The sequence below is a fragment of the Elephantulus edwardii genome, unplaced genomic scaffold (assembly GCF_000299155.1).
Source record: "Elephantulus edwardii isolate Elephantulus edwardi_28Jun2011 unplaced genomic scaffold, EleEdw1.0 scaffold00015, whole genome shotgun sequence".
Classification (NCBI taxonomy): Eukaryota; Metazoa; Chordata; class Mammalia; order Macroscelidea; family Macroscelididae; genus Elephantulus; species Elephantulus edwardii.
Window position 1 is genome coordinate 19,602,798 of NW_006399765.1, and position 25,978 is coordinate 19,628,775.

At 51.1% G+C, this 25,978-nt stretch overlaps 1 protein-coding gene across 3 annotated transcripts in view; it reads right to left on the reverse strand.

Moving 5' to 3' along the window:
* Positions 1-4,571: 4,571 nt before the first annotated feature.
* The window catches only part of ELMO2 (engulfment and cell motility 2), a 36,573-nt gene continuing 15,166 nt past the window's right edge, over positions 4,572-25,978 (reverse strand). Inside the window, exons 8-21 of one of the 3 annotated variants that reach the window (XM_006881595.1) lie at positions 25,683-25,761; positions 24,115-24,150; positions 22,231-22,281; positions 15,316-15,438; positions 14,854-14,988; positions 13,465-13,569; positions 13,276-13,384; positions 12,790-12,926; positions 10,668-10,831; positions 10,415-10,527; positions 10,136-10,243; positions 9,373-9,455; positions 6,289-6,366; positions 4,614-4,950 (exon numbers count right to left, since the gene is read on the reverse strand). In XM_006881595.1, coding sequence (XP_006881657.1) covers positions 4,750-4,950; positions 6,289-6,366; positions 9,373-9,455; positions 10,136-10,243; positions 10,415-10,527; positions 10,668-10,831; positions 12,790-12,926; positions 13,276-13,384; positions 13,465-13,569; positions 14,854-14,988; positions 15,316-15,438; positions 22,231-22,281; positions 24,115-24,150; positions 25,683-25,761 — 1,522 coding nt within the window. In that variant the 3' untranslated portion in view covers positions 4,614-4,749. Of the gene's footprint in view, positions 4,951-6,288; positions 6,367-9,372; positions 9,456-10,135; positions 10,244-10,414; positions 10,528-10,667; positions 10,832-12,789; positions 12,927-13,275; positions 13,385-13,464; positions 13,570-14,853; positions 14,989-15,315; positions 15,439-22,230; positions 22,282-24,114; positions 24,151-25,682; positions 25,762-25,978 lie in introns of all 3 variants that reach the window. The other 2 variants (XM_006881597.1, XM_006881596.1) reach the window with 2 other exon arrangements.

The window sequence follows — 25,978 nt, forward strand, 5'->3', positions numbered from 1 at the left end:
TCAAATCACCTGACACTCATAGCGGCCCTAAGCACAATAGTTCTGAACCCTGTCCTATCCTGGGCCAATCTGTCTGACACATCTGTCCTTATTACCCCAGTCACTGTGTCAATCCATCTCATCCAGAGTCTTCCTCTCCTGCACTGACCCACCATCCTTCCAAGCATGATGTCCTTCTCCAAGGACTGGTCCCTCTTAGCAACATGCCCAAAGTATGTGAGATGCAGCTTCAGAATCCTGCCTCCAGACAGCAAGTTGGTTTCACCCTCAGGGCTCAGCAAGATTACATCTGGCAAATTATAACATGGCAACACAAATACTAATTACAGCAAAATGCATCTGGTATTATAAAACCAAAGATGGGCTCAACCTGGAGCATGCATTCCCTTACTCTTCAAATCATGTCTTATCAGTTCCACCTAGCATAATGCCTGGAACATTTACTCCCTTGCTCCTGCCCCAGGGCCAGCCACAATTACCCTTCACCTACTGACCAGGGCAGTCGCCTGCATGATTTCCCAGCCTCCTGCTCCTTGACTACAGCCTGGAGTCCAGACAGCAGCCATGACCAAGCCAACCCACCAACTGAAAAATGCTAGTGTGTGCGTGTCAGGGCACTCCAGGGTTTTCAGCGGTGGATTTTTCACAAGTAGATCATCAGGTTTTTGAGCAAATGCAAACATCTAGCCTTGTGATTAACCCTTTGCATCGCCCAGAGACTCCTAAAGTAACCATAAACAAAACACAACAAAAGTTGTTTCCATGGAAACAGTCAATCATGACTCCTGTTCACCTTATAGGACAAAGAAGAACTGTCTCACAAGGTTTTTGACATGAACTCTTCATGGAAGCGAATGGCCACATCTTTTCCTCCAAGAGTATAAGTGGTGGACTGGAACTGCCAACCTTTCAGTTAACAGCTGAGCGTTTAACTACTGCACCACCAGAGCATCTACAGGAAGCCCCCATGCACATATGCGTGAACTACGGTGGGAGAATGATTCAGATAGCGACACTACATAGCTGAGTAGAACCGTCCCATAGGGTTTCCAAGGCCTGAGATCTAAGGGAAGCGGAGTGCCCCATCTTTCTTGCACGGAGCAGTGGATTCGAACCAGTGACCCTTCGGTTAATTCGAACCAGTGACCCTTCGGTTAACAGTCCAAGGTCTGACCAAACACTGTAAAAGTTGACTATGCATGTCTTCAAGGCTAAACTCCACTCCACATCACATCCACAAAGCCCTCGGGAGACCTGGGCTCGGGAACCTCATCCTCCTACAATTGTCTCCCAGCATCGTGATACACTGGCCTCTTTGCGTTTCTCAAACACTCAGTCTGTTCCCTTCTCTGTACTTGCAGTTCCCTCAGCCTAGAACACTCCTGCACAGGAGACCTTTGCAAAAGCTGAACACGTCTTCATTCAAGTCTGAGCTGAGACGTCACTGCTCCAGGGACCTCCTGGACCCCGCAGTCCCCACCCCATCCTCGTGGCACTTCCCGCCCGCTGACGCGCCCCCCAAAGCCGGGACGCAGCGAGCGCTCGTAAAGACAGGGCGAGCTGGGGCGTGGTGGGCGGGAAGGCGCTTAGAGATCCCTGCATGCGCCCCTTCTGCAGATGGGGACACTGAGGCCCGGGAGTGTCCCCCTCGTCGCTGCGCGCACAGCTCGAGCGGGGACCCCGCTGCCCGGACCCCCGGGGTCGCACGGCCACACGCCCACTCACCTCCGCCCCGGGAACTTCGGGCCAGAACCTCCTGCCGGAAGTGCGAAGCTTTACGCCGCACGGCGGGGCGGGACTTCCGCCGGAAGTCAGCGGGCGATGGGCGGGCCCGCCGAGGTGCTGGCGGGTGGGAGGCGGTGGGTTCCCCGGCTCCGCCTTCCAGGCCCGCAGCCCCCTGGGGACCCCTGAGCTCATTGCTCGGGTGTCCGGTGCTCCCCTACCCAGCGGGCATTCCCAAAATGCCAGCGTCCAGTCCAGTGCTGGGCAGTGAGGGAACAATCAGAAACGTCTGTTTTCCTCCTGGGAGCTCAGGTCAGCTTTTTGGGAGTAAGCTGTTAGGTGCCATCGAGTAGGATTCATAGCGACCCTGTGAACAGCTGACCTGAACCCTGGCCTATCCCGTGCCATCCTCACACTCAGACTCATGGCTGAAGTCATCGTGTCAATTCACCAGGTTGAGGCTCTTCCGAGCACGATGTCTCCTCTCCAAGAACTAGCGTCTCCTAGCAAGAAGCCCAAAGCATGTTGAGAAGCAGCTTTGTCATCTTTACGTCCAAGGAGCATTCTAGCTGTACCTTCTCCACGACATAAGTAGGGGGCATGGAACTAAGATGATCCATCCACATTGTTACGAGCCCTCAAGTCAGAACTGACTCATGGCGGACCCTCCTGCAGGTTTTCAGAGGCTGTGAATGGCATGGGAGGAGGTTGGCAATCTCTCCTGTGGGGAGCAGCTGGTGGTGGATTTGAACTGGGTTCTGTAGGGTTGGCAGTGCAACTTCTTACCACTAGGCCACCAGATCTCCCTAGGTGATAAGGTAGGAATAAGCATTTATGAAGTATTTCTGTGTGCTTAAAACTTTGTATAAATTATCTTGATTTCAATAGGTAAAGGGAGAGCTTCTCAGAAGGAGGGATGAGAAGGTAGAGAACCATGGTTGGAAAAGTAGCCAAAGGGGGCAGGCTGCAGTGGTCCCCCAATGCCAGCCTAGGAAGCTGGGATTTCAGGAATCTTGCAGGAGGGCATGAAAGGGGTGGAGCTTGTGGATCTCTGGCTCCCAGACTGGCTGTAAGTGACTCAGCTGGGCCCCCTTCTCCCTCTTAAACACAAGGCTCAAGACCAGAGCGCAAGCAGAGCTCTATGCAAATGGCTGTTGTCGCTGCCAGCTGGCTTCCACAGACATTGACTCATTCTACGCTCACCAAGCACCCACAAAGGCACCCATTGCTGCCCCAGGTCTCGGCTTTGTGCAGCCCTCGAGGCCTGTAGTGCATGCACTTTCTGTGCCTTTTCAGAGAGGCAAGAAAAAGCATCTATTTTCATCACCGCCCTCATTCAACCTTCCCAGCTACCAAGACTGAGGTTTGGGGCAACAGCCTAAACACCAGCTGGGAGGCTGGGCACGGATGCACAGGGTGAAGAACGTGTCTCGTTGTAAGGCCAAGTGCTTGAGCTGTTCCCACCGTGTCCCTGGCAGGGAGGGGATGGAGGACGTGTTCACAGGGTGGGCAGTATGCCCTGAGATACCCCGCTGTGCTCAACAGGCCAGAGCAGAAAACGTTTTGTCCCAGGGCAACACTGTGTAAACATCCTTTACCAGGTGAGCCTGTGCGTGTGTGTAAACAGGTGCAGGAAGGAGTCTCAGGGCCCCTGCTGGAGCGCTCCACATCCTCCCAGATGCACGGAGGAGAAGGCTTGTCGAGGTGAGCGCTTCACCCCAGGGCAGGAACAGAGAAACAGCTGTTACTGGGAACCTCAGTTTGTACATGAAAGAGGATTTATTGAAAACATGGTTACGGACAGGAAGCTCCTGGCTGCTCGCAGGTTACAATCTTGCCTCACAATTGGAAATGTTACTATTTTCTCCCCCAATTTCATTTTCCTCCAAGCACTGAGTCCCAGGATAGGTAGATCTTCTATAAATATATATACATGTGTGTGTAAGTATGGCCAAGAATAGAGAAAATATATAGTACACTCTTCATTGAATAGTACCTACCATGCTGGGCGACCCATAGAATGCTGCTGTGGTACCATGTGTTCAAGGGGAGGGGCTGTGGGGGTCACGTGGGCTCCAGCACCAGGAAGGCCCCAAGGACACAGCCATGGCCTCAGCTGGGCTACCAGCTCTCTGATATCACAGCCAACAGCAGAAACTGAACCACTGGAAAGAGGAGTAAAGGGGCAGGCATCCTGGGGTCTGGCAAGAAAACAAACCAGAGGGGCTGCAATTCAGGCCAGGTGGGTGATTTCTACCAAGGCAAGGCAAGATAGAAACGAGGGGGATGGGATCCGGTGACCTCACTGGGGCTTCTCCTGGAGAGGTCTTTGAGACTAAGAGGCAGGTCTTAGCCCAGAGGCCTCTGACTTTCTGCATGACAGGGTGAGAGCTTGGAGAGGAGACCTTTCCATCTACCCTGAAAAATCCACAGAGAGCACACTGGTGACCCCAGATGGGAGAGATGTTCGAGCCCATGTCAGCAGCAGCAGCATGTTGGCACCGTGGGAGGCTGGAGAGAGCCCTGATTGAGAAGACAGCTAAAGGCCCAAGGCAGCCACCCACCAAAGGCCAAGGCCAAGGCCTGAGATCTGAGCCAGGCCTGGGTCGCTCAGCAGTCTTCTCATGAGGCGCTGAACATGCTGTCTTCCGCAGCCAGCCACCCCGGGCTAGTTCCTGCTCCCCCGAGCTCCAGCACGCAGACAGCCAGCTCAGAGAAGGAGAGATGAGTGGCTGCTGTTAAATCCTGCTCAAGAGACAGCTTCCTGGGCTGGAAGGCAGGGGTCTGTGTTCATTCCCCACAACCCAATCCCAGGCGTCATGGTGATGGGCGGGCGGACAGAGGGTTCACCTTCATGACTTAGCAGAGAGGACCGGGAGGCAGCTCTAGGCGGTCCGAGGAACGGCTGGCACTGGCTGGCCATCAGAGTCACTACAGATTCTGTACAAGCAAAGGACAAGGCACCAGACTGTGAGTCTCTCCTGGGCCCCGAGTCCCTTCCCGGGTGTTGTGGCCTCCGGCTCAGGCTCAGCCGTAGTGATAGACGAAGTCGTAGCTGCTCGGCTCCTTGGGGACGGGCGGCGGGGCCTCGGGGATCTGGACGTTCTCCAGGTCCAGCAGTCGCAGCTTCATCTCCATGCTCAGCAGCGTGTCCAGGTCACTCTTGGTCAGTTCACTGGACATGTCCTTCCCGAGGAGGGCACTGAGGCCGTCGATCCAGATGCAGTACTGTGGGAAGCAAGTCACACCGTGTCACCTGGTGGCTGTGTTTGGTGACGTGCTGCCGAGGCCCCTTTGCTCAAGGGCCTCACAGACACACCTCTTCTGTTAGTGCACACCAAACCGACGTGCTGCAGACCCGACCCAGGAAGACATGGAGTAACAGCAGAGATGAACCGGACGTGAGCACGTCCTTTCCGAAAAGTCTACAGGCTCTTATGAGGGGATTTCTATCAGCACGCCTTAAAGTATATACCAAGATGCCTTAAAAAGTAAAATACTCCTATGGAATGTGACTGCTTAAATGTATAATGGATCGATCCTGGTCAGGCCTGAGGGATGGACCTCATGTACTTGAATGGCCCTCAGATGAGAGGCAGGGGAAGGAAGTGAGAACATAGGGGCCAAACAGGAATCCTAATAGGATCTCAATTTTGTGTCAAAAACCCTAAAACTTAAAAAATACAAAAACATGGAGCTCTGGTAGCCTAGTGGCAAGAAGCTGCACTGCAATCCCAGAGGTGCGCAGTTCAAATCCACCAGATGCTGTGCTGGAGAAGGGGGGGCAATCTCCTCTTACACCAGTTGGATTCGATTTGATGATACACAAAAAAAAAAAAAAAAAAAAAAAAAAAAAAGAAAACCAAACCCAGTCAACACATGTTAGAAATAAAACCCAGACAGGCTGAACTTGAGGGTCTCAAGAGAGAAAACAAGCTCGTCTTCACCTCCCTCCCTCTCCTGAAATGCCCAGGTTTTCCTTTTCTGACGCCTTTGCTCATCTGCTTCCCCACCCACTTGTCCTTCGTTCCCTCCCGGTGAGACTGCAGAGACCACTCCGGCCAGCCCGTGTCTCTTCTTCCAGAGCCTTCCTGTGGTCCCACCATTGCTCTCAGAGCACCTATGGTCTCAATCACGTTACTCATTCAATAACTGGAAGTTTCTACTGCAGCAGTTGAACTATCAGCCGCTTTGTCAGCAGGGTAGGTCCATGTGGCTTCCGAGCGTGTCCCAGATCCACCCCGTGTGACCGGAAGCCCTGCCAGCTTCACTGGGGAGGTGTCACAGAGAAAGCGGGAGCAGGAGAGTTATCGTCAACCTCACTGACTCATCAGGAGAAAAAATGATCCCTAGGTGACCTGACCTTTCTCAATGACCACGTCACCAGGCTGCTGAAGAGTAACTGAAAGACACAGCTCAATGAATGGAAGGGTCTGGTGTCACGCAGGCTGCGGGGCACGCTGTGGCCATCTGCCTTCAGGAGCTGCCCAGTTCTGCCCCCTCCTCCTGTGCAATGGCACAGCCACAGTGAGGGCTCTTTGGTCCAAACGATGCCACACTACTCACCTCATATTTATTCGGTGCAATGAAGTTTAAGGTCTCATCAGGGTCATACAGGATGGAGAAAGCCAATTCCAGCACCTCCTAGGGAGAGAGGCCTTGGTTACTCTGTGGTAACGCAACGGCTTGGCTTCTGCCCACCAAGACCTTGGCCAAAGTCCTAGTCATTCAGCAGCACCCTAAAAAGTCTCACTCCAGATGTGATGGCAGCCAGGGCCCTAGGCAGGCACACAGATGTGGCTGGAGACGCGGTCCAGAGGCCATCTGTCATAACTTGCTCACTGCCCGCCCACAATCACACCTCTGTTGTGTTACCTTTAAAAATGCAGAATGGTCACTTTCAACATTCAGAACCCTCTGAGTGCCAGAATCCGTCCTGTATATTATCCTGAAAGCTGATGCCTGCCTGTCTGTTCTTACCATGCTGGAAATGGCATACGAAAGTCTTAAAAACTCAAAAGATGGCAAAAAACCCCACCACACTGTGGCCAAACCCGGCACTGGTTGAGAATTAACAAAATGTTAACTGTAATGGGTTGGAACAAAAATAGTTTGCTTAAATTCATGTGCTTATACCATAGCAAAAGATCAAACAAAACTAAGCTAAAAAAAAAGACCCAAAAAAGCCAGAGACAGACAGACAGACACACACACACCCTTGGCCACTCCTGATGTTATCAGGGAACTAAGGTATCACCTTAAAAATAGGTCCCCCAAAAGGAAGGACTAAACATTTGTCCTCTCTTATATAAAATCTGCAATTGGAAAGTCAATGGCTGATGAGGGGAAGTTTGTCTTTAGAGAAACAGTTTAACTAATAAATGAGAAGGAATGGCTGAATTAGGGTATCATCGTTTTGCAAACTTTCATTTACTAATGAATGAGGCCTTGAACTTTAACAGCTTGCTGACATCACAGAGACAGAGCAGACTTTATGTGTCTCTGGAGAGGACAGAACATCATCCACGAAGCAACCTTGCCTCCACTCAAAAAAGTCAAACCTAAACTGGATCAAGCCTCTCCATTCCACCACCGGTTTATCTGGGGCAGATCTGGGGCACGGTGTGTGTTAAGTTGTGCTGTGGGGATATGATCAGCAAAATTCAGATTCTGCTTGGTACTTGGAAAGTACTCAACAAGCAACCTGGTTCTCTCCTAATAATCTGCCAGGGGGAGAAAAGAGGAGTGGGAACTGGTCAGTGAAGAATCTTACAAGATAGACCAACTCATCAAGATGCATAGACATGCATGAATCCTGAGTTAACAAAACAGCTGAGAAAGTGAGAAAGGGACAGAACGAGAATGTATGTATGTATGTACATTTTTACATAAAGAAATAATATTAGGGAGCTCTGGTGGCCTAGTGGCAAGAAGCTGCACTGTAATCCCAGAGGTATGCAGTTTGAACCTACCAGATGCTCTGCTGGAGAAGGAGGGGCAATCTCCTCCTGTACCAGTCAGATCTGATTTGATGGTACACACACACACAAAAAAAAAATAAAAAAAAAGAGAAAGAATATTGATAAAACAATTGGAAAAATTAAAATATCAATGAATATTTCATGATATTTATGTGTGATAGTGGTTCTGTTAAAAGAATCCCTACACTTTAGCGAGGGACCTCTGGTAGCATGGTGGTGAGGAGTCGTGATGCTAACTGAACAGGAAGTGGTTTGAATCCACCCGCTGCTCCATGGGAAAAAGGTGGTCAATATTTCATGTGATTTATAGCCTCTAAAACACACTGGAGGGTCAGCTATGAATCGGTTCCAACTTGATGGTACATTAACAACAAACTTCAGAAATACATATAAAATATTTGTAGAGTCCATCAACAAACAAATGGATAGAGAAGCTGTGGTATATTTACCCAAAGGAATACCACGCTGCATTGAAAAACAAGGAACTCATGCAGTATTATACAAAATGGGTGACCCTGGAGGACGTTATGCTGAGTGAAACATCTCAGTCACAAAGGGACAAATACAGGATAGTGCCACTGTTGTAACGGGATTGACATTGGGGCTGGGGGGGCGGAAATCTAAGAAAAGAAGGGATAAATAGTGTACACTGCATTGAAACAGATGAGGGAGAGGACTATTTGAAAGGAATATATGATTAGGTATATTTTTCATGACAAGAGTCTAAAATGAGAGCTGCATAGGGGAGTGAACTGGGGGGGTTGTATAATAATGGAAGGTTTTGTTTTTCTTTGTTTTTTTTTTAAATTTTTGTGTGAGTGTACCGTCAAATCAGATCTGACTGGTACAGGAGAATATTGTTCCTCCTTCCTCAGCAGAGCATCTGGTGGATTCGAACCTTGTGCCTCTGGGATTGTACTTGCAGCTCCTTGCCACTAGGCCACCAGAGCTCCCCTGTTTTTCTTTTTTTTTTTAAACCAACTGGGTGGGCAGGGAGGATAATGTGCAACAATGAATGAATGGAAATCCAAAGTCTCTATAAACTTTCATTAAAATTTCAACTAAAAAATATTTGCAGAGAAAACAATCTTATACTTTGGATTTGCATCAAAATAAACCTACTTCTCACTAATTGACAAGTTTTTGGTTCCCAAAATAGGTTGTGAGGTGAAAATCAGCATTAAGTGAAAACTGATGACCACATTACAGAAATGGAGGACGACCACTCATTAATAAGAAACCACAGAGAATCAAGTCCTCACCACGTGGACACACACAGAACCAGCACAGGCAGCTCTACTCTCATCTCACACCCTGCTTCCATTAATGACAGACATCAGGTCACTAAATTGCAACCCAGCTGGACAGGAGAATTTTCACTACTGACACAAATGCAAATGCTGGATCAGGAGAGAGTTGCTAAGTGAGGAGGGAGACGGACGGGAGAGGGAGGGTGGACGGGAAGAATCTGTCGTGGTTATAAGGAGGCTTTGCAGTTGTGTTAATCTAAAATTACTCTTAATAAAACATTTAGGGATAATTTCAGGGGAGAAGACAACCTAAAAACAGTGCCACTACTGACTAGGACAGTGGTGTCTGTCGGTGACAGCTGATGACCTGGACACATCACTGTGACAGCAGCTTGAATGTGGATCGCCTCTCCACTCACCTTGTTCTGCTTCAGAGCACTTTTCTCTTTCATGTGGGGACAATCTTTCCCGGTGACGATGGCCTTAATGTCTGCAACAGGAACTGACAGAGGATGGACGTTAGTCCCTGCGAGGCTCACACAGCATGCTGGTTCCTACGTCAGTGCCGGGAAGGACGCCCTGGCACAGGGCTCAGGCGGCCTCGCTTGAAGGGCTACTGGCTCAGGGAGAGTGGTCTTTGCAGTTCCCTCCTCCACGCTCACTTTCCAAGTTAACTGGGTGGCAGCTGACTGGGGGTTACCTCAAGGCTCCTGGGTCTCTATCTCCACGGAACGGGCCTTGGGCACTCTCCTTTCTTTCATTCCACAGCGCGCCACCACACGGCAGGAGCAGTGGAGACAGTACGGTTCCGTTCACTACACGTCAGGTGCTGCTCTAACTGCTTTACTGTTACTACTCGGCCAACCCCCAGGAGGTAGTGTGGTTATTACTCCCATTTCACAGGCGAGGAAACTGAGGCAGAGGGGAGAATTAACTTGCACAGAGAAGTCAGAGCTAATTAATGGCCAAGTCAGAACATGAGCCCAGGCTGCCTGGAGAGTCCATGTTCGTAACCATTAGTCGCTGACCATCCTTTACCACCTGCACTCTCCCCAAGCCACCCTGTGAGGGAGGCCAGGTGGAAATGACTCCTGGCTGATGACCTGTTCAAGGTCACGGCATCTGAGTGAAGTCCTGACGCTGACTAGCCAGCAGGACGCAGCGAGTGAGACATGAACCTACTCTTCTCCTGCAGGGACTCGAAGGTCACCTCCCCTTGAGGGTTGTCATCCAGGTCGCCGTAGTGCAGGACCTTGTGGTTCAGAGCCAAGCGGCAGTACCAGAAGCGTTCTAGAACACAAGGGGAATGGAGCAGGTGAGCAGCGGAAGGAGGGCTTGGCCTGGCCCGCTTCCTGCAGGCATGAGGACGGGAACCCAGAGACCGGAGCCCGGGGCAGGGGCTGCCAGGCAGGCGCCGCTGGTCAGGGAAGGGCTGGCCCAGCGCCCAGGTCCTCCTCTCACCTTGTCTCCGACGGTTCCCGATCTTTCGGAAGCTGCTGCCTTCACAGAGCCGGTTCAGGCGCTGCTGCTTGATCAGCTCGAGGATCTCGGGCTGGATCTTCTCCCTCAGCTCCCTGCAGTGAGCACGTGTCAGGGAGAGGTCATGTCACCGTCACAGGGCCGCACGCACACGATGGGAGGGGACTGGAAGTCGTCCCGACTCATCCGCTCCGTGTCCTCCCCGACCCACACGCATCCCCCGGCCGGCACTCACACGATGGGAGGGGACTGGAAGTCGTCCTGACTCATCCGCTCCGACTGGCGCAGCCGCAGGATCTCCGAGTAGCTCAGGCTGCGCAGTTTGCTTTTGAACTGATCCAGAGAGTTGGGTTTGGAGGGCAGGGCCCGGGTGATCTGTTCACGGACCACCTGCATGACCTGGGGGACAGGAAGTGGCGGCCGAGTTAAGGACACTGCTTGGTAAGCGGAAAGGACACTTCCCCAGGGTGCTCAGCACCGTGGACTCCACAGGCATCTACTCAGGGATGGATGTTCTGATCAAGGGACTGATCTCAAGAAAGGCCTTTGACTCAAACGTCTCAATTCATCACTGTGGCTGAAGAGCAGAGGTTGTTGGAGTCGGACAGAAATGGGTCCAGAACGCACTTCTGCCCCCGGATCTACTATTTCAGCCAGTCGTTTCACATCCTCGGGACTCAATAATTAAAGCAGGAGGGGGGAAAGGCCCATTTCCTCACATATGCGTCTGCATGGAATTAGCGATTTACGGAAAACAGATACAGTGGCTGGTAATGACTGTGTGTTCTGTAAATGTGTCAGTGCCCCTGACACAAAGAGAAGGAAAGGAGAACACAGTGTGTGCGCAGTATGACCTCACCAGTGAAGGAAGCATCTCCAGGAGGGAAGATGACAGGGAAACGCACACAGAAGTATTAACGACAGCCAGTAGTGCGGCATCAGGACTGGAGGAAGACTCATCAACAATCTGCGTTATGCAGATGACACAACCCTGCTTGCTGAAACTGAGGAGGACCTGAAGCTCTTGCTGCAGAAGGTCAAGGACTGCAGCCTTCAATATGGATTGAGGCTCAATATCAAGTAGACAAAAAATTTCACCACTGGGCCAATTGGCAGCATCAGGATGGATGGTGAAGAGATTGAGATTGTACACAGCTTTAGTCTGCTTGGCTCCACAGTCAATACTCTTGGCACCAGCAGCCAGGAAAATAAAAATATGTATTGCAATGGGAAAGTCTGTTGTTAGGGACCTCTCCAGGATACTGAAGAGCAATGGTGTCACTCTGGAGACTAAGATGTGCCCGATACAGGCCATGGTCTTTGCAATCACTTGCTATGTGTCAGAGAGCTACACAATGACTAGGGATGACAGAAGAAGAATTGATGCCTTTGAGCTGTGGTGCTGGAGAAGAGTATTGAGAATACCATGGACTGTCAAGAAAACAAACAGGTTCGTTCTGGAGAGGGTTAAGCCAAGCTGCTCCCTGGAGGAAAAGATTATGAAGCTTTGTCTGACATACTTTGGACATGTTGCAAGGAGAGACCAGTCCTTGGAGAGGGACATCATGCTTGGGAGGATGGAGGGACAGCGCAGGAGGGGAAGACCCTCTATGAGGTGGACTGATTCAGTGACTGAGGTAATGGGGGTAGGTGTGTTGGAGACAGTGAGATTGGCACTGGACATAGCAGGGTTTAGGGCTGTTGTGCATAGGGTTGCTATGAGTCGCAGGCGACTTGACGGCACCTAACAACAGCAACAGTGCCGGGTGGGATTAAATAACATTTTCGTTTTTATACTTTTCCACCTTTAACGATGAGCTGATGGCACTCCCCTTCTAGATCAGCTAGGTCCACGCTCTACAGAAGGGGGTGCTTGGAAAGCAGCGAGGAAGGATCATGGAGTAAGCACCCCCCACACACACACACACACACTGTCACGAGTGAGAATCCACGCCAGGGCACTCCCCCCTCAGGATGTGCACGCTGTGCCAATCCACTCCCACCGCCACCACCACTGCTGGTTCAGGAGCCACGGCTGAGCCCACACGAAGCCAGTGCTCAGGCAACCCCAGCTGTCGCTCCTTCCTGAGGAGGATGCAGGAGGGGGTGAGAATGCTGGCTCCACTGGGCAAAGCAGGGAGGCTGCTTTATCCACGGTGCTGAGAGCTCGGGCACCATCGCTCTGTGACTTCTCCAGCTCAAGGATGTAACGAAGTCAGAAGAGAGGAGGCCAAGGCTCCCCAGACCTTGGACCAAGCTGTTTTCTCAGCTCAGAGACTGCCGGGCTCTGGCCAGCTGTGCGACGACCACGTGACAGGCTCTATTCACGGACTGTGGAGCAGCTCGGTGGCACTGACCTTGTTGAAGTCCTCCGCTGTTGCCCGCATCTCTTTCCAGGTCTTGTTCAACAGCTGGATGCAGATTCCAAAGAGCTCTTCAAAGGCACGGTCGTGCGTGAAGAACATCGGGTGGTAGTCGTTGCGTCCTTCATTTGCTGCAGGGGGAGTGGGGGGGAGGATAAAGGTCCGACCCGGGGGGGGGGGGGATGCGGGCTCGTGCTCTGAGACGCCTAAACCTCCAAGAGTCCTGAGACAACACCAGACCACGGACTGGGCTAACGAGGACCTGAGACGGGCCTTTCTCTTCACACTGAATTCTCTAGGGCACTACCCTTTGCTCTGTCTCAAGGTGCTGACCCAGCTCAGAGCTACAACAAGGATAAAGTGGGTTATCAGTTCCTGCGGTGACAGAAAATCCACACGGTTGCCCGGGCCCCCTGACACCTGACTGCCTCTCGAGTCCCAGCAGGGGCTGGGGGCACAGGGGGAATGGTGCAGACTTACGGAGTTCCCCAACCTGGAGGATCTCACATAGCATCTTGGTGAGTTCGATGGCGCTGCGGCCAAAGGGGCACTCATGCTTGTCTTCACGGCTGCTGTTCTCCAGAACGATCTGAGGAGGGGCAGGGAGAGACCGTCAGGGGGAAAGCTGAAGGACAGGCCACCAGGACAGAGCCAGCCCCACGCCTTTACCCGGATGTAGGTGTCCTGGTGGACTTTAGCCAAGTACAGCATGTTGTCCAAGGCCAGCATTCCAGGAGGAGTCTGGGTAAAGTCCATGGCAGGGTTGATGTGGTTCTGGAGGATAAAGAAACCCGGTTTGAGACTTGGTAAGTTCTGAGTGGGGTGTTCCCCGAAGGAAGACCCCTGCTGACACCCTGCTCCCTGCATGCTGTCATCACTCTGGGCTGCCCTCTGTGGGTGCCCACCTCCACCACCACACTGTGAGGGTCTCAGTTCTGCTCTGCACTGTGGTTGCCACACCTCAGACCCCAGCCCCTGGCACGCAGCCTGACACCTAGAAGTACAACAGTTACTTCATGAAATCTGCCCTCTCCTCAAGCTGTGTCAGCCACAAGACATTCAGGCTAGCTTCTAAAAGAACTTGGCCAACCCTGGTTAGAGGACAGAAGGGCGCTGCTCACTGTGGCTGGCCACGCGACCCTTCCACAAGCAGATCTGCTGGAGAGGATCCTGGACAGCCATAGGGAAAGCAAATCAAAGATCTGGGATTGTCCCAGGGCCACCACTACGAAAGAGGGGACCCCATAGCCTATCTGGAGAAGGCCTACCAAAGCCGCACTTCAGAGAGCACTTGCGCCTTTTATCTTAAAGAACTCTTGGTCTTTAGTTCCTAAAAGACCCTAAAACCAAGAATTTGTGACCTTGTGATAGCAGTTGACCTGGAAGAGGTCAATCACACTTAAGAGGTCCCAGTAAGACTCTGGACCTGGAATCTCCACGGGCTTCCTGGCTGGTGAAGGACATCAATGCATCTGGGAAGGCAGCTTGGGCCTTTTTGGACCGTGAAAGCTCCTATTAAGAGTCCTGTCACACCTCTTCTTCTATGTCTCTCCGTCCGGGCCCTTTCTACCTTATTAACACTGTCATCTTAAGTGCAGCATTTCTGTGAGTCATTCTAACACATAATTGAGTCTGAGGGAATAGTGGAAGCCAGCAGGCCAGCAGTGAGGAGAGCTGGAAACCTTGGAGCTTAGCTATAGAGAACCCTGGAATTTGTAGCCAGCAGGTCAGAAGTGAGTGAGGCAGGTGTCACTGAGTTTGTGATGTGTGTCTGGAATGAGCAGTGAGAAAACCCTTCACTTGCGGTCCTGGGAACTCCAGGGCGTGCAGCTGCTATCCTGAGATCTAGGGTGCAGTTGGCCATCTGGAAGGCTGTGTGCCCTTTGACTTGTGAGTTCTGACCTCCCCCTGGGCGATGAAGGGCAGAGGAAGAAGTGCAGCCTGGGTAGTTGGTGTCAGAACAGAAGAGACTGGAATAGACCTCATCTCAGCGGTTCCAGTGTGGTGTCAGAGGAGAGAGACGTGGGACTCGGGGGTGGAGGGTGTGCAGGTACTCACGGTGAACCCCAGCATTTTGTAGTCCTTGGTGTACATGGCCTTTCTTTTTTCAGTTCCACTCCCGGTGACACTGCCAGGGTCTGACTCCGCATCAAATGCAATCCTCCTCAGTTCAAATATAATGTCTCTCTGAGCCTGAGAGGCAAAACAGATGGTTAACAGGTCATTCAGCGAACCGAGGGGACATGGAGAGCGAGCAGGGGGCCAGGCTCTTCTCAGAACGCTGGCTATGACTGATCTCCTCAGACAGACCACTGATACCACCGTGGCCAAACGGGAGGTATCCCTCAGGGGTGACCACGGGGAGGCCAGGTTTTCCAGGGTCAGCACAAACCACTCTGCAGACAAAGGTCCAGCATGGGGCTTCAAAACGACAGATGCTCTGGACGAACCAAAGGCAGATGCCCCACAGCCAGCCCACAGGTCAAGCAGCGGGAGCCCTGCCCCCCCCCGAGAACCCACCTGGTCATTGGGGTCCATCTTCGTCATCATCCTTTCCTCCAGAAGGTTAAAGGTCAGGACTTGCAGGACATACAGCTGATGGGCCATCTCGGTTTTGATGGGGCGGTTCCCTCGGATCACATGCTAGAGAAAGGAAAAGCAGGGCGCGGGGTTTGAGTGGATTGGCCTTTGACTGAAGAGGTGCAGCGAGCTAGTACATTACGTCAGGCACTGAGCTGGGTGCTTCTCCCCGACGGGGACTTCATGTTCTAGGAAGGGGACAGGAGCATGAAGGGGCAGACAGTTCCCTCCAGGCCCCTGCAGGCCCCGGGGCAGCACCCTTCCCCACACCCCTCAGGAGGCCAGAGGCTGCACCCTCCCTGCCAAACTGGGGGAGGCTGCCTGTGAAGATAATGACAAAGGACAGGGCAGGGGGACCTTCGTCCAGTCAGAGCGCTCACAGGACCACCAAATCCAGTGAGTATAAACCACCACGCTGGGCAGTACTGCCTTTCCTTACAGAAACAAAACATCCTGGATGGCACCATGACACTGAGGCTTCAGAAAAGGTCATTTTCCTTATAAATAATATTCACACCTCTGCATGAAAGAGGGGGACACCTAACTCCTTACCCAACCCTCCCACACAGCCCCATTCCCTCCCTCTCTCATTGTCCCTCTCCTGTCACTCCGCATCTCCTTCGTCTCTACTTTTGTCTCCTCCACTCCAAGCCGCCCACTATGCTCTTCTCGGGTTATCATCCCCTTCCTCCTGCTGTCACCCCGGCAGGTCCCCCTCTCTAACACCGTCTCACGCACGCTCTGTCTCCCTCGGTCCCTGCTGGCTGGTCACTTGATTACACTCTGGTCTCTATCCTGTTCTTATTCCCACTGTATTCTACCTTCTTGTCCCTCTGTATTCTTCACTCCTTCACTTCACCCACCACCTGGATCCTGTCACTCCTGTTCATTCACACCCAATCAGACACTCTTGCCCAGGTTTCCACAGGCACCGCCTTTATGCCCCCCATGATCCCGTATTTGGTCTAGCCCTGGGTCTTGGGAGCTGTGCTATGCTGGTGTGTTGCATGGTAGCTGTTGGCTATATATGGCTGTTTGAATTTCAGTTAGTTAAAAGCAAATAAAGTAGGGAGCTCTGGTGGCCTAGTGGCAAGAAGCTGCACTGCTATCACAAAGGCACGTGGTTTGAAACCACCAAATGTTCCACTGGAGAAGGAGGGGCAATCTCTTCCTGTGCCAGTCAGATCAGATTCAACAGCACACAACAAGGGCGGGGGGAGGAAATAAAGTTCCTTTGTTGAATTAGTTACATGTCAGTAGCTGATTTACCGTACAGTGTAGCTACAGAGTGTTCCTACCATCACAGAAACACTGTGATAGTTTCAGATTACTCTAATTCTAGACCACATCTTTCAGAGCACATTCTAACTTGAGATCAACTCTCTCTGGATTTGTACTAGCTCTAGTGCAATCTCTGGTGGCCTAGCGATAAGAAGCTGAGCTGCAATCCTGAAGGCATATGGTTCAAACTCACCACCTGCTCTGGGGGAGAGGATGGGCAATCTCCTCCCATGCCATCAGATGCCTCTGAAAACCCACTTCTGACTCAACAGTACAGACCACCGCCATCATACTGGAGTTATAAACCATGGTAGTCACTAGTCCCAAGCACACCATGCGGACACCACAAGAACAGACAGACACGTCACGGAGAGAGTGCAGCCAGAGTGCACCTTGGAGGTGAGGATGGTGGAGCTTTGTCTCGCATACTTTGGGCATGTTGCTAGGAAGGCTATTCCTTGGAAAATGACATCATGTTTGGAAAGGTGGAGGAGGGTCAGCGAGAGGAAGACCCTCGACCAGCTGGGCACAGTGACTGCAGCAATGGGCTCAAGTGTGTCAGAGTGTGTGAGGTTGCACAGGACAGGGCAGGGCTCAGATCTGTATGACCACGGGGTTGCTATCGGTCATACTCCACTTGATGGCACCTCACAAGTCAGAGGTGGCCACCGGACACTGGAAAAGTGGCCAGTTCAAACTGAGAGGAGCTGCAAGTACAAAACAGACGCGCAGTCCTGAAGCTTTAGGATGGACAGAAAACATCTCATTAGTAATGTATTTTACTCAGTCCCACAAGGATAAATATTGTATAAAACCGTTATTATAGAATGAGTATAAGGATCCAGGAGGGGTGGGAGAGGCTGGAAGCAGAGGGATGTGGATGTGGATGTGCAGGGGGAGCGGGGACACCGGGTTGTACAATTTGATGGGGAGGTGAGGGAAACGTAAAGAATTTGTTCAAATTTGTATTCAAGTTTTGTAAGTAGGATAAGAAATAAAAAATATAAAAAAATTAAAAACAAAACAAATATATTTTACTGTTGATTACCTGTTGAAATGACAGTATTTTGGAGCTATTAAGAAAGTGTTGAAATTAATTCCACTAATTCCATTTTCTTACATCACTATTAGAACAACTGAGGGGACACATGTGACTCAGGCTTTGTCCACGGGACGGTGTCGCTCCAGCCTCCTCCCGCCCTGTGTGTCCCAGAGCACCCCGCCCCCTCTCTCTGGCTCTCTCCATCTGCACTGCCCAATACAGCAGTCACACGCCGGTTCTTCAGTTTAAACGGCAATGAAATAAAACGTCTGGTCTATGTCACACCAGAGAAGCGCTCAAGTGCTCAGGAGTCACTGGTTGTCAGGGGGTGACCGTGCCAAACAGCAACAGGTCCTATCGGACAGCACTGCTCCCCATTTCTCTAGTGTGTGTGCATGGGCTTGCATCTGCTCTCTGCCCGCACCCCCTCCCTCTGAATCTGCCCCCACCTCCTGAGTCTGTGGCGATTGGCTCCCTCTTCCGCGCTCAGCACCCACCTACCCTTTCTCACGCTCTCCTCCTGCTTCTTTGCTCAGTCTTTTCCCTCCTATCGCTCTTCTGTTGTTTTGGGGTTTTCCTCCAGTTGTCATAAGTGTATATACAGCTGCCCCTTAAACAGTCTGAACTGTGTGGTGTTTGCGTTTTATCCCCAGTAATGGATCCAGTATAAGGATCACTGTACAAAGAAGGAAAGCTGGGAAGCCCCGGCAGTCACAGCAGCTACACGGAGTGAGAGGGCTGCACTTTGGCATAGTACCTTTTCATCCTGCGTGGAAAATGCAGCTTTTATGTGTTAATTCACTGCTGATGCTGCAGAGGCTATTAGAAGCTACATTTTAGGGAGTCAGAGTTGTATGAGGATTTCTGTCTGCACAGAAGGCTGGTTCTCCTCTAACGCCTCTAGTGCTAAAGGGTCAACTGCACACGCAACGTACATCAGTTAACAAAACCTTTGCCATTTCAGCCATTTTTACATGTGACCTTCATTACGTTCACCAGGATGTGCCTCAGCACCACCACCCACTCTTGCTAAGTTTCCCTCACTCCTAACAGAGACACAGCCCCCTCAGCGTCTAGTTACCCGCGTCTCCTTCCCTGCGTGGCCCTGGGAACCGCTGCTCTCTGTGCCCGTGCCTCTCCTAGGGATCCTGTAAAAGTCGTAGCCTTCAGGGTTTGCCCTTTTGTATTTGGTTTATTTCACCATGTCTTCAAGGCTCCTCCCCAGTGTCTCGTGGGGTGGAGACTATGGCTCTGTAACGGTCCACTGGTGTTATCTGCCATGTTCTGTCTTACCATTCACCTGTCTCGCTCCTGCAGGTTCCTGCTCTGCCTCACTCCTCCTGTCCTCCCTCCCTCAGTGGCACCTTGCCTCTCCCTGGCCCCTCATCCCCATTCCGCCCTCAACTCCCTACTTCACAGAACAGTTCTGAAAGGAGGTAAGTGACCATGATGCCAGTTTTTATTCACGTTAATCCCTTCTTCCCCAGTTTCCTGACATCGTATCAAGTAATTCATTCCTCTAGGCATCAGTGGGGGGAGCTCTGGTGACGCAGTCTGCTGGGAGCTGCACAGCCACCACAAAGGCCACGCCTCGTTGCTGGTCTGAATTCACCAGCAGCTTCCCAGGAACTTACAGCCCTCCCAGGCAACCTACAGCCTTGCAGACCCTCTGAAGGGTCATCTGAGTGGGTTCTGGCTCAATGATAATGAGCCTAAGACATCAATCACTAAGAGAAATACAGCTCCGGACCGAGGGTTATTGTTTCAGAGGTATTATCTCAAGTCCCGCATGACTGCTGGGCCTCAGTTATCTGGCTTAACTCAATTAAACCCCTGCACTCAAGTGGGCCCGCAGTACCGTTTCCTGACAGGCCATTTAAGTCCCGAGACCTGACACTCAATTCTCTTCCACAGCGGCATCCCTCCCTGCTTACAAAGTTTATCCAGGAATGAGTCTAAAACTTCTAACCCTGTTGAGATAAATAAAAGTCTGAAATGGAACGCTAATTTCCCTCAGGAGGTTGGCTTGCCTCTCATGTGAAGGAAGTCAGGAGGGCCTGCACACCTGCTGGGGGCCCCTCCAGCCACACTGGGGGCTGTCCGTGACCAGTGCAGGGACCACTGGGGTTGGGCCTGGCGAACTCTGCGCATCTAGAGCAGCTCAGTGCGTGACTTTACAAGGGGTACGGGGTGACTTGAGGAAAGGCATCATCTGTGCATGCTGTTCACAGTGGAAAAAACTGTGAGTGAGGCGCTCAGAGTGCCAGGCCCCCTGCTGAACAGTGTGTTGTTGTTGTTAAGTGCTGTTGAGTCGTGAACAGTGTGTAGATCCATAGACATTAGCTCACTTAGTCCTCCCTCCAGAGGAGCAAATCAAAGCCCAGAGAAGTTACGTGAACTGCCAGGATTAAAGACTGGTAAATAGCATTGTACTCTAAAGTACTCAAGAGCAACGGTGTCTCTCTGGAGAGTAAGGTGCGCCTGATACAGGCCATGGTCTTTGCAATCACTTGTTATGCATCAGAGAGTTGGACAATAACTAGGGAAGACAGAAGGAGAATTGATGCCTTTGAGCTGTGGTGCTGGAGAAGAGTATTGAATGTACCATGGACTGCCAAGAAAACAAACAGATTCATCCTGGAGAGGGCTCCTTGGAAGCAAGGATTCTGGGGCTTTGTCTGACATATTCTGGACATGTTGCCAGGAGGGACGGGTCCTTGGAGAGGGACATCATGCTTGGGAGGCTGGAGGGAAGGCGCAGGAGGGGAAGACCCTTTATGAGGTGGACTGACTCAGTGACTGGGGTAATCAGGATGGGTGTGTCAGAGGCAGTGCAATTGGCACAGGACAGAGCAGGTTTTAGGGCTGTTGTACCTAGGGTCGCTATGAGTTGCAAACGACTCGACGGCACATAACAACAACAACAAATGGCACTGAAGGGGCTAGCTGACCCCAAGTCAATCTCAGAATTACTGAGTCTTCCAAACCTGGCTCCTGACTTCTCACCTTATTTCCTTCACCGTGGCCTCCCAATTCTGCCTTGTTATTACTTACAACTGATAAAACAGCTCCCGTGTAACACATCCCCTTGGTGTTTTCACGCCAAGAAGGAATTTGCCCTCTTTCCTGATTCTTCTACAGCCTCCACTGCCCACTCTTGTTTCCCCTCATTCACCACTCAGCAAACACAGGTCTCTCAGCATAGTTTTACTAAAACAAAAATCCACTAATTTAATGATCTTGTATTCTCCTAAAATACATGCCTGATACAATGATATAATGTGGAAGCTATGGAACGAACCCCATGCTATCACAGACCAGATGGCTGTAACAGCATTAAGTGTGGAACACAGCACCGATTTACCCGATCACAGCTCTGATCAGCAGTAAGGGGAGTTTCTCAAGCGTGTGGCCTATAACGCCTTTTATCTCACAAGAGCTAGAAAGGGAAGACAGTGAGCTAAGGGCCCGGGACCTTAGCACCACCAAGAAAGAGTTGCCAGGAGTGGAGGGCATCCTTTTGGACCCAGGCCCTGGACAGAGGAAGCTCCTTGACACTGGGGAAGGCCAGGACACCTGGAGGTGTCCAATGATCACCTACAGATGCTGAAGGACAAGGACTTTCCTCTACAACCTACGTAGGGAGAGTTGGCCTGCCCCTGGAGTGGACACCCTGAATTCAGACTTCTAGCCTCCCAAACAGTAAGAGAATAAGCCACTGTTTGTTAGAACCATGCCCTTGTGGTATCTCACTACGTAACAAAGCTGCTCTTGGGAAGAAAGGTGGACTTGAGCTGCTCTTTGTTCCCTCTCCAGCGGCAGGCAAATGTGCCCCCTGCCCACTCTCAACCTAGTTACACATACCTTGTGGGTCCCTCTCCCTGGGCCTCTTCCAGCTCCCAGGGAGCTGTGTAGTTTCAGGCCTTCTGGCTTTGTACACGCTGCTTCTTCCCGTTAATTCAGTTTCTTTCCTGGTCCGCCTCCTTAGCCTCCATGGCTCTCCTGACGAAGTCATTCCTCTGAGGACTTGTGACACTCTGACCTTCAAGTCGGGGCTGACTGCTCTCCCTGTTCTTTCCTGTCCACAAATCTCTATGGAACCACTGACCACACCATCTATCCTCCAGGAACAGAAATTCTCTGAGTGCAAACACACCTTGTTATTCATCTCTCTCAGTGCCCTAGCCAATTCAGGTTTATGATCACTGCCAGCTGAATGAATGACTTTCCTGTTCTGTGCCTTTTTAAACATATTTCCTCTGGATCAAAATTCTGGAGCTGCAGAGAAATCAAGAGTAATCGCCCTTGGGATCTCCCTAGAAATTCCTTGTGGGACAACCTCCTATAAACATCTCTGCTTTTAGGAGATTACAAAAAGAGCTTTCCAGCTGAAGTGTTTAAAGGCTATTGGGACATTTCCTCCGTGTGTCATCCCTCCTCAACAATAATAATGCAGTTGTAATAGTAATAATAATGACTAATAATAGTAACAACACAAAATACCAACCAAATACAGTGTTCCAGAAACTTACATTCAGGATTATGGACCGAAGGTGCTTCTGTGCAAATGCGTTGGCCATATCCTACGGAAAAGAAAGCAAATATAAGACAAGGTGGCAAGCACCCCTCTTAGAATTGGGGAGGCAATGATGTTGTACACTAGGGCTTCCCTCCCCCTTTGTCTCAATTTTTCTTTTTCAGGGACAAATGGAAGACTATCCATAGACCATTAGGCAGGTTCAGGCTCTGAAGAAGTCCCTCACATTTTCTATGAGTGCAAATAACTCAAATAGCGTTTCCCTTCCCAAAGGCAAAATCCACTGTATCATCTTCAAAGAAGGACATGGACTGTGGCAGGGCCGGACATGCGTGTCATGAGGGTGTGGGGTGACGGACAGTGCACAGTGAACACAGAGCAGCACGATGCCTCCAGGCCGACACCCGCCGCCGCAGCTGGGGCGGGGGGCTCTCACCAAGCACTGACTCCACACCAAGAAAAGCTTTGTCCCCAGTCGCCCACTCTTGCTTCCTGCCCCTCACCAGCACCCATGTGGAAGCTTTGATTCACTTCTAATTGGGATAGAGAACACTGTGTTGGGTGCTCTGGGATAATTTTTTCACAGGAGGTTCATCTTTTCAATGATACTTGGCTCTGATTTTGACAGGCCTGCTTTATTTATTTAGCATGCTCAGGAAATAAAGCATCCTACGTAAGCGAATCTGCCAGCAAGGGCGGCTTTAAGGGTCTTCTCAGAAGGATTCATTCTCGTGACCATTCTTATGCAAATATTTTAAAAATATGTTATATACATTTCTTTATTTCTGGAAAGACTACAATGATTATCATTTAATCCCCGCCAAGGGCTTGGCTTCATCAGAAAGAACATTAGTTACTATTCTGTGTTGTGACACTCTAATGCTCTGAGGAGCTAGTGAAATGGGAAGCTATTTTCCCCCTAAACAAAATGGTCCCAGATTACTACGCTTTTAATTTTTCTGACAGCTTTTCATAAGTCTTCTGTCTCCCCCTTCCAACATCAGCCATCACTTCTTGCTAATGTTAATTAGTATGACTTCACTCCCTGAACTGCTGCCTCCACTCCATTTTATAGATAATTTTAAATCAATGGGCCCCAGGGAGCTGTCGCCCTTCCCCTCTCAAGTAACATCCATGAGCGCTGTCATTTTCCTCTGAGAGGATTTTTGCTTTCACATCTGAAACGTTTCTAGCCCATTAAGTTTTACTTTACATTCCCTGAGCACATACTGGCTGGCGGAGGAAGGTGGCCTAGAAACTTCTGTGGTCGCAACGGGAGGCCAGCCGGAGATGAGATCTTGCTGTGGACAACTCACAAAGTGGATAATTGACACTGGTCTGCAGCTCTACTGTAACGACCTCAGACCAGAAGCTTCTCTGTGGTCCGGGGGAGGAAGCACTTGTCTTCTTTCATCTCCTCATAAAGCTGACCTCTCGACAATGCCCTCTAGCCGGGAAACGAGCTTCCCAACTCTCTGCTGTCAATTGTCTGAACCTTTTCAAACCCCCCTGGTCTAGCAGGAGTCTGAAAAGGGCCTGGTCTTCCGTTCTTCTTTTGCTACAGCAAAAGTTGGAAGGCGAGACGTCTGTGGTGTCATCGAGATCAAAGTCCTGGGCTGTTTCTGAATCTGACCTCCCTCTTCTGTGGCTGAACCATAGAGCCCCGTAAAAGGAGTTCTCAGTGGAAGGCTGGGCCCCGTTCCCTGGAAGGCTCCCCTTCATCTTTGCTGGGACTCTAAGCTGCGGTCCTTCCCTGAGTGTCTCGACAAACGAGACCCCAGGCAGCCCACTTTCCCTGCGTCCTGGCACCCCGCCCAGCTCAGACCTCCCCACCTGGAAGAGAGCTGGGGCCCTTGCACACGGCGGAGACATTACTTACAGTGACAGGCAGGTCTAGAGGATTAAGGTGCTTGTCCTGCCAGCAGAGAGCAAAAGCACAGAGAGAAGCAGACGGAAGAATGAGCATTCAGCTGCCACCCCAACAAGGACCACACAGGGAGAGATGACACAGCCAAGCTATCCGAGACACACAGGGACAGACAGACCACAGGGGCACCTCGTCCTCCCACGGGGGTCTACCGAGATCTTGGGAAACGTCTCACATAGGTTTCAACTCAGAGTCCGTGACTTAAAAAGACAACTAACCCAATGGAGTTGGTTCCAACGTGTAGCGACCCTAGTGGACACAGTCAACCGAGCCCATGGAGTTTCCCAGGCTGTAAGGTCTATGGGGCGGACGGCCACATCTCTCCCCACGGAGTGGCTGGGGACCAGCCTTCTGGTTGGTAGTACAGTACTTTAACCACTGTGCCTCGGGGCTCCCTCATTCCTCCTCCTCTTCCTCCTCAGAGCCCATGATACTTACAGAGAACCAAAGAGCCTTACTTTTGTACATTACTTGGCATTTACCAGAGAAATAGAGAATCTCAGGGTTGCAGGGACCCTCAGCGTAGCCTTTCCACTTTACAGAAGGTGAAACTGAGACTCAAAGAGCATAAAGTACATGCCTAGCCTGCTGACCCCTTGGGTCAGAGTCTGTCCCATCACCCACATGGGGCCAAGTCTTCTCATTTCTCATTTGGAAAACACGGCCCTGCTGTTCATGACGCTCTTGTGAGGTAAGCAGGCCAGATACTGTAGCTTCCATATTACAAGTCAGGAAACTGCGGTTCAGAGAGAAAGAGTGGTTCATGTAATAGCACACAGCTGGTTAACAGGAGAAAAAGATGAGAGCTGGAATCAGAGAACGTTTATACATACAACTCGGGGCCACTGCCCTCTCTCTCCTCTCCATCCTGCAAGGAAGGACCTCATTTGTCTTAATCCTCATGGAGTCAATGGTGAGGGCCCAAGCTTCTCCTCTCCCTTCTTAATGACCTTTGAGTCCAGGGACCAGGAAATTATGGCCACCGTCGGCCTATTTTGTACACGGGATTTTACGGGAAGACAGCCATGTATGACCCATCACGCTCTTCAGCTACGATGGCAGTTTTTACCAACAAAGGTGAAAATACTTATTATCTTCCCTTTACACGACCCTGAAGGCACAGTGATTAAAGCACTTAAGCTGCTAACCAAAAGGTCTGTGGTTTGAACCCACCAGCTGCTCCGGAAGCGGCAGAATGTGGCAGTCAGCTCTGGTAAAGACTACAGTCCTGGAAACCTTCCTGGCTAGTTCCCTTCTGGCCTGCAGGGCAGCCGGGAGTTGGAATTAACTCACTGACGGAGGTTTTCTGCCTTTCACAGTTTTCTGGTGCTGCTCTGAGCAGCAGCTCAGAGACTCTCCCTGATCCTCGCCCTCAAGCTACTTCATGGGCTCTGACCACAGAGTCAGGAGGGAGGAGCCTTGGGAAGACGGCCGGATTTCACCCAGCCCGACCATGAGGGATGAGGTGAGGAGTCCCTTAGAAGAGCCCAGATGGACAGGTCGAGAAGGCAGCCACAGACCTGTCGCTTGTCCTCAGGAGCCTTCAGAAAAAGTGCGTTAATCAGTGCGATGGCGTAGGTCTGAATCTCCTGGTTGGAGCTGTGTCGGAGAGAGAGGAGGCAGAGGGAGATGATTAGAAGCGTGAACCACTGGACGATGCTTCGAGGGGCTTCAGAGACCGCACAGATTGTCATCAAATCGTCCTCTGGGGCCAAGTCTCAAAATCCTTCCGAGCGGGCACATGCTTTGACCCAGCAATCCCACTGATAGGATTTTATTCTAAGAGAGTCATTGGGGAGGCATGTGAAATTCAAAG